General features: G+C 37.8%; 1 protein-coding gene across 3 annotated transcripts; it reads right to left on the reverse strand.

The window, feature by feature from the left end:
- Positions 1-496: 496 nt before the first annotated feature.
- Positions 497-7998, reverse strand: LOC120082926 (phosphatidylinositol N-acetylglucosaminyltransferase subunit C). 3 transcript variants are annotated; one of them, XM_039038348.1, is made up of 5 exons: positions 7660-7998; positions 7435-7555; positions 7304-7354; positions 2037-3047; positions 497-1598 (listed from the first exon to the last, which is right to left on the reverse strand). In XM_039038348.1, exon 5 carries the CDS (start codon positions 1581-1583, stop codon positions 672-674), a length of 912 nt encoding a protein of 303 aa, XP_038894276.1. In that variant the 5' UTR covers positions 1584-1598; positions 2037-3047; positions 7304-7354; positions 7435-7555; positions 7660-7998; the 3' UTR covers positions 497-671. The 3 variants fall into 3 exon arrangements, with proteins under 3 accessions (XP_038894276.1, XP_038894274.1, XP_038894273.1); XM_039038346.1 differs by having other exon boundaries at positions 2037-3090; XM_039038345.1 differs by lacking the exon at positions 2037-3047.
- Positions 7999-8426: the final 428 nt, after the last annotated feature.

Below are 8426 nucleotides of genomic sequence, written 5' to 3' on the forward strand. Positions count from 1 at the left end.
ACAGAAGTCTCACAACCCAGAATATGATCCATTCCTTCTTCAGCTAAAGTTGAATGATTGAAGTCTCCTTCAGGTTCAGTCAAAGAGATCGAAGCAAAGTCATCAATTCAACCATTCGCATGGTCTCCCGACCTCTTTTCCAAATGAAAAGAGCTTTCCAAAACACATAAACCAACACTGTCCTATCAACCGCCTTTAACTAAACAAAAACAAAAACTTCCATTTGAGAAAAAGAATACACAAATATCCAAAACAAACAAATCCAAAAAACGGAAGGCCACTAAAAAGAATGACCTCCAAAGATGAGACCTATTGAGTAATTACAAAATCCTTTATAATCGAATTAGCAGAGGGCTCTTTGATACTGGGCATGAATAAGCTACAGAAAAAGATTGTTAAAGTTTTGCAAAGAGAACTATTTGTGTTCAGAAATTTCTGATCTGAAACTGGGTAAAGCTGAAATTTGATCAATACACTAGAAGTATGGAAATAACAATGAATCCAATATGTCAATAAAATTATCATTGAAGATAGCTAAGAAAATTAAAGATGAATCGAATTCCACATTCATGAATTTCGAACTATAACCATCCAAAATACAATTTGACCTCCATCGAAATAATCTTTCTCAAGTTCTTACTTTTCCTTTCCTACCTTTTCTATACAGAATCTCAATCTCTAATATCAAAACAAAGCTTGGCCTCATCCCAAGGACCATTGATCTCAAACTTAAATTCCTGGATTCGTATGAGCCAAAAAGGACAAACTACGGTTACAAAAATCAATAGACTCGCCAATAGTATGAAAAATAACTGGTGTAAAAAATGAACGTACACCAAGGTAACTGTTATTAAACAGAAAGAAAATAAGAGATGCAGACGAAGAGAATACTTCTTAATAGAGTAAATAACCAGTGGAGCAAAAAGGAAAACTTGCAATGAGAACAACATTATGGCAAACACATGTAACCGAGATGGAAGACGTGAAGCAATAAGAACAGAGGCCACAATAGAAGCATTTAAAGAAATGCAACTGGTTAAGCTTGGATTCTTAAGATCCCCAGGAGCTCTAACAGTGGAACCTGAGTAGTCATGTAGGAAGAGATGGAGAATAATAAGTGTAACAGCCAATGCCCATATGGAATCTGAGCTAATGGACCTAGTCAGAGTTTGGTAGATGGGAGCCAAGACATACAACCCAGTAGTGAAATAGGATATATTAAGAAAATAGTGCAGGAGAAGGCTCAATGAGAGTGAGCCTTCAGTGAAAAGAAGAATTAGAAATCCTGAACCAAGAAGACCAATGTCAAGAAATAAGAGGGAATTCTCATCAAGAGTCGATCTAAGTGTGTATGTCCAAACCAAGCCAACAAGGGTGACGATGCACAGATATTCGGATATGGAAACAGAGTCCAGCATCACCTTTAGGATATCTCTCTTGACAACATTGGCATTCATGACAATATCTTCAAGAAAAGACTCGTCGGTGTGGTTGTCATCAAACCCAGGTTGCATACCTCCATATGCCACTTTTCTCCATTTGGCCTGTGTGTGATAAGTGCCTCCACTGGTGCTAGAATCCATGACTAACTAAATGACCTGCTAATATTAGAAGTGTTTGAGTTACAGTGTCCAAAGACAAATGAAAGTCAAGTTCCATATACTTGGAGATCAGCTGGCATAAGATAATATATTTTAAAATAAGGTTTGAGAAAAATGACAGAAAAACAAGTGTATACAAAAAAAAAGGCCCAAACAAAAGGAGTAATCACATGACTACAGAAAAGGAGGAGCCACGTAACAACATAAAAGGAATTCAATCCGGAAAAATCAAATCAAGTTCAAAATTAAAGAAAGGTTAGTTAACAAATGCCCATATGAACGTATTAAAACTACCTCATGAACCTCCTCCCTCAATCTCTCGACCTCTCTAAAAGATTATGTTGTTCCTCGCAAGTCAAATTCCCATACAGTGCAAAGAAACAAGTCTGTCACAAAAATTTTGCCCTTTTCCTAAAATGAAGGATTTAGACGCACCTTCTCAATCAGTAGCGCTGCAACCTCTGCCTTGAGCCAAACATAACCCAAACAAACTCAAGCATTTACTCCACAAGGAATGAGCAAAGTGGCATCCCCACAACAACTAGTCGACAATCTTCACCTGTCTATTGCAAAGAATGCACCATTGCGGGACATGCACAAAAGGAAATTGTCTTTGGTCCAGGGTAATAAATTTTCAAAGTCAAACTTGCCACAAAGAATTTGACCTTCTGGGAGATTTTACTTTTCCAAATAGAGGATAAGGCTAAGGCATCTCAGAGGGGATTGAGGTAATACAAAATATGGAAGAAAGACCTACACGAAATATCCCCCGACGGATAAGAAGGCCAAACTCCATTGTCTCTTCTCCCTAGACACACCTAATATTTAATAAGGACAAAAGGCAATGGTGTAAACCATACTTGCTCCAACTCTGTCCAGAGGGTTAAGTTTCTCACTAAAATATTCAATAGGATGGCCATTTTGAGACAAAACACCCCAACTCTTACACAACAAGCATCCTTGGCCACCTTAAAAGAAAGTGTAAAGTCAGGGAGTTTCAAAATAGGGCTATTCACTAATTTATTTTTAGCAGCATAAAAAACACTTAGTTGATCAGAACCCCATTTAAAATTTCCTTTTCTCAAGCAGTTTGTCAATGGAGTAGTAACAGAACTAAAAAATTTTATGAACTTTCTATAAAAAGAAGCAAGACTACGAAAGGCTTGAATGACCTTGACAAACCTTGGTGGGGGCCAATCAGTAATGGCTTGAATTTTCCTAGGGTCAATCTCAATTCCCAAATCCCCAATGATAAAACAAAAAATGCATTTCACTGATAAGGAGAAGGAATTTTTTGGGGTGGATGTATAATTGGTTAAATGACAGTAAAAAGGCAATTTAGGTGTTCCAAGGAAGAAAACAGTGACATAAATCTAAAGTACAATCTTTCTCAGGCTTCCTCCTTAGCATCACCACGACCGTGATACTTGTCAGCACCTACAAAATCTGGTGGAGTCAGTACACACTTGTACTGGTAAGTAGCCCACACCTGAAGGGTCCTCAAAAACGTACAAACAACCATTACACATACACAGCAATCATACAAGTATAAGTGCTCATTATAAATAACAGTTACAGCACACTAAACACATGAACTAACTCATCATACAGTGCATACTTAATTTTCTAATCAAGCTCCTCTAGTTTGCTCAACACCCAATTATATATGATATAATTGGTATGATGTATAAGATACATCAAGTGGAGGATTAATGTAAATATGATTTACATTAAGTACCATAAAATAGAAAAAGAACTATGGTTTATATGTTTCATGAAATGAAATATAAGAACTATAGGTTATAAATATAATACGGTAAATTGGTTATCATATATATTTAAGATAATATTAATTATTGGATAATTATCTCTTTTTCTCTAATAACCAATTGAGTGGGAGGTTATTGGTGGTTTTATGGTAACCGTGAGATAAAAGGAAAAATGTTTTCTTAAATTTAGAAGAGTTGCTACTTTCGGAAAGGAACTCACGGATTGCTATCAAGTGAAATTGTTTCACTAAACGATAGCTGATAGAGAGACTAAACGATCGTGGAGTGTTACTATACAATAGTTCACTCAGCTGTCGTACCTAAACGATCGTAGGGCATTGTCTATACGATAGGTTTCCTTCTTCTACACGATTGAGCATTCGTCTATATGATAGACATTTCTCATTTCCCACTAGCTCAATTGTCTATACGATTATTATTCCTCTAGTCTTTTCCTATAACCAAGTCCATACAAAGCCCGCACTTCTGGATTCTCACACCGAGAATACCAAGGTAACCATTGTGGTGGTGTCCTCACTCAACTCGACTGAGTTCGAGGTTTTGGAGGTTGCTTGTTGTGTGTTCGCGTTGTTCGTGTGGTGGTTGCTGGTGATCGTCCTGTGTTGCGGTCATTGTGTTCGAGTGTTTGTGTATTGCTGTCTTGGAGACTGAACAAGCGTTCGTAATCGAGGGAGTTTGAAGAATGAGTCTTTAAAGGTATGATATTTTATCCATTGATCTCATTGTAAAGCATGTTGTAATTTCGTATTGTAAATGATTTGTTAGTTTCCGTTTCTTATACTATAATTGTGTATGTTCAATATCGAATGGAATTTGGAACGATCATTCCGCTACTCATGGAAATCCTCATGTCTAATTTCCTTCACGTGAGGTATCGTATATCGGGTGATCATGCAATCAGTGACTATGCGATGAAGCATGCTGAACTACACGATCATTTAGTGCACGCACCTTCTAAAGATGTTTTGAATTGAATCCTTCAAGGCACATTGACTCCTGACCGTACTTAGGGTCCCATCATCCTCCATGGTACTCATCGTCCAACCCTAAGCCATACCTAAAGCCTTGAACTGTGCATCGTCCCTTAACCATACTCAAGGCCATGATGTCCCCTATAGCACTCAAGGTTCGCCCTCAATCGTACACAAGGCTCGAACCACTTGTCAACCCTTAACCGTACTCAAGGCCCCAAGGTTCTCTTAGGACTCAGTGTCAGACCCTTAGCCATATCCAAGGCTTCGAACTGCACATCGACCCTTAGCCATATCCAAGGCTTCGAACTGCACATCGACCCTTAGCCGTACTTGAGGCCTTGAGTTGTGCATCGACCCTTAACCATACTCAAGGTCCCAATGCTTCTCTAAGTTCATTGGTCACAACACTTTTCACCCAACTTCCCTTTATGAACATAGTCTTTCAAACCTCCTTATCACACCATCTAAATCATGACTTATGACAAAATTCATATAAATGAAAGATGCTTTTAACATTGCACATGTACATATACAACAATATCCTAGCAACCAGTATGCTTTTATTCATAAAACCACATACTAGCACCTCAACATGTTATACATAATAAAATCAATACAACATGCATCCAGGGGTGCCCAACCACATCAGAAAGCATCACAAATTTCATGATAAGACATAACAGGAATAATAGAAATAAATCACACAACATGCTAGCACACAAGAAACAGACCCAACAAGTAGAATTCTACTCACTAAGCGTCTTAAAGCGCTACTAAATGAATCTAAAGGATCCTAAAATAGTAAAATCAAAGTTCCACGGTTAGAACTTAGTTTTAAAACCTTATTTGCAAGATATCCCAAAATAATTTTTCCAAAAACACAAATTACCCAAAAATAAAGTCTTAAAAGATTTGGGAAATATTTTCTAGTATTAAATTCCAAAATCTTGAGATTAATGATTTTAGGTTAAAACAAACTTTTTTCCTTTCCAACATTCTACAAAATTCAATTTGGCTAACTTAAGAAGTTAAACTGAAATTTCTAATTTTTACAAATTAGAATTGACAACTGAGAAGTCCCATTAATTTAAAATTAATGGTTTGAAAGAGATTCGGTGATATAATCTATTCCAAAATTATCCTAATTTTATAATACGGGGTGTTACACTATAACTAATATGTCATCAAAATATATACATAAATTTGTACGGGAAACGTACAAAGAACCTGATTCATTAACCCCGTGAAAGTGCTTGGAGTATTGATAGGCCAAAAGGTATTATAAATCATTTGAGTAAGCCTTCATTGATTTTGAATGTCATTTTCCACTCATCCTCTAGTGGAATACTTATTTGATGATACCCACTTCGAAGGTGACTTTGGATAATATAGTAGCTCATCCCAATTGATCAATTAGGTCATCAATTTGTGGAATTGGAAAATGGTATTTAATGATAATCTATTTATTGCCTTGCTATCAACACACACTCTCCAACTACCGTCCTTCTTTGGTGTTAATAAAGTAGGGACAACACATGATAGAGGGGAGTCTTTTGGGAGTTGGGCCAAGGGGTAGGAGGCGTTGGCTTCTCTTGGAATCAGTATGGTGGGTGTTGAGGAGTCCAATATTGACTTGTCCCCTAAACAAAAGAAGACTACCAATAGGAAGTCTGGTGGGGAAGGTATCAATAAGTTTGTGAGAGAGTTGTGAAAGCTCAAAAGCTCAATTAACTATGAGAGAAAGAAGGCTTCAAAGGAAGCGGGTGAATCCTGTCCAAATGTTGAACATTCCTTGGAATGTGCGAGGGGTGGGGGCACAACAAGAAGAGGTTAATTAAGGAATTACTGTCCCAAGAGGTGGGACAATCCAGATATTGTGGTTTTGGTGGAGACAAACGGAGTGAGTTTGAGTTGCAATTTATAGGTAGTTTGTGGAGGTCGAGAATGGTGGAGTGGGAGAGTGTTGATTATGTGAGGAAATCTGGGAGCATCCTGTCTCTATGGAATAGTCGCTCTCTAACTATAATGGAAGTTATTAAGGGCATCTTTTCGCTTTTGATTTCTTTCATATGGAAGGATGACGAAAGTGTGTGGGGGACAAGCGTATACGACTCTCCTAGAACTAGAGGAAGAGTCGAGTTCCTGAACGAGTTTGGTGACCTTTTTGGACTTTGTGGGTCGACTTGGTGTTTAGTGGGAGACTTTAGTATAACTCGATCTCAAGCCAAGAGGGCTTTGGTGGGGAGAGGCATTAGATCTATGAGGAGATTTAATGATTTCATTGAGGGGGGAGGTGGTTTGATCCTCCTTTTTTTTAATGGGAAATTCACTCGTTCAAATAGTAAAGTGAGAAGTAAGACTGACAAGTCGTTGCTTTCTTTGGATTGGGTTAAGTTGTTTGGAGATGGTCAACAGGTGGTGGGCCCAAGTGTCACTTCTGACCACTGGCCTATTATTATTACCTCGGGGTGCCAGCAGTGGGGCCTTGTCCCTTTCGTTTTGAGAATATGTGGCTTAAGCACCCCTCTTTTGGATCCCAGTTCCTTAGATGGTGGAACGACCTGGTTCAAGGAAAAGGAAGATGGGAAGGTTTTCATTTTATGGGTAAGTTGAAGGCTGTGCAGAACAGACTTCAGGATATACATTCATCAATTCAGCATGCTCAAAATGTATCACAAGAAAATACAGTTCATAAAGATATACATTCATCACAAGACAATAGTACAGTTCATAAATATATTCATCACATACTGGAATAAAACAAGTAAATCATGCAGCATGCCAACGTAGCAAACAAACCTAACGAGTAGAAACTACATACGATAATTCTATATCACTCCTGAAATAAACCAAAGAGGCAAGAAGCCAGCATTTAATTAGAATTGAGTTCAAAATCCTTATTCAAAGCTGAAAGAGTGCTCAAGAGGGGTAATCTTACCTAATTTTTGCCTCGAAAGCTAATATGAACACTCCGGAATTGAATCGAGTCCTAAAAAAAGAGATGTTTCAAGATTAGAGCATATCTAAGACAACCTAATTGAGTTCGAAACGGTCAAAACAAAAGTTTACCACCACACTTGGAAGGACCCAATTCTTTGCTGGTGGGTATTTGGGACTGTTCGAATGGGTTCAAAACCAAAGGGCTCGAATGTGCACTGATAGATGTTCGAATATGCTCCATTTCGCAATTCTAAGATCCAGATATTATGGGTAAATATTAAATTCATGCCAAAACTCAATAGGTTTTCACCATCTCCAAGAAAAAAACCCAAGAAACTACACTTAAACCCTTACCCACAGCCAATCCGACAACGTATACGTGGCAGCGACATACGAGGAACTCCGGTGGTAGCGTGGCACAATGGACGACCGGAGGCGGAGGAGTTGCGTGAGGCTGGGATGGTAGGTGGTGATACAACCAGGATGAGAGAGAGAAAGCTGGAAGCTTAGCGGCGGCGACCCGTGATCAGGCGAGTGGCGACGCGGACGTAGGTGGCCGGCGAGCGGCGACGCAGACAGAGGCGGAGCAGATTGCCGGCGTTGAAGGAAATAATTTCAAAAAAAAAGATTATAGACATTTCGAACCATTTAGGGCACAAACTAGAAGGGGATAGAGTTAGTAACTCATTCTATATCTCGAGCCCCCAATATAATAATAATAGTAGGTATAATTATTTATAATCTACAATTAAGTATAGTAAATATAATTTTAAAATTCTATAATATAGTTATTTATAACCAACAATTAAGTATAGTAAATACTATTTCAAAATCTTTTTTACTACAATATTTACTAGTTTTCACTCACTCACAGTGTTTACTCTTTTTTCAAATAAAAATAGTTTATGGTCCAAACACAAACTATTATTATTCAAACTAAAATAGTTTGTACCTCATACACTAATTCTTATAATCTACGGACCACCATAATCCACCAATTATAATAATCAACTCAATACCCCAAACTTTTGTTAAATTTAGGATGAGAATTTGCCAAAAAGATAGTCCCAAAAAATAGGGTTAAAGACTTCTTCAAAAAAAAATAAATAAGGGTTATGTTG

This window comes from Benincasa hispida, chromosome 8, assembly GCF_009727055.1.
Source record: "Benincasa hispida cultivar B227 chromosome 8, ASM972705v1, whole genome shotgun sequence".
NCBI classification, from domain to species: domain Eukaryota; kingdom Viridiplantae; phylum Streptophyta; class Magnoliopsida; order Cucurbitales; family Cucurbitaceae; genus Benincasa; species Benincasa hispida.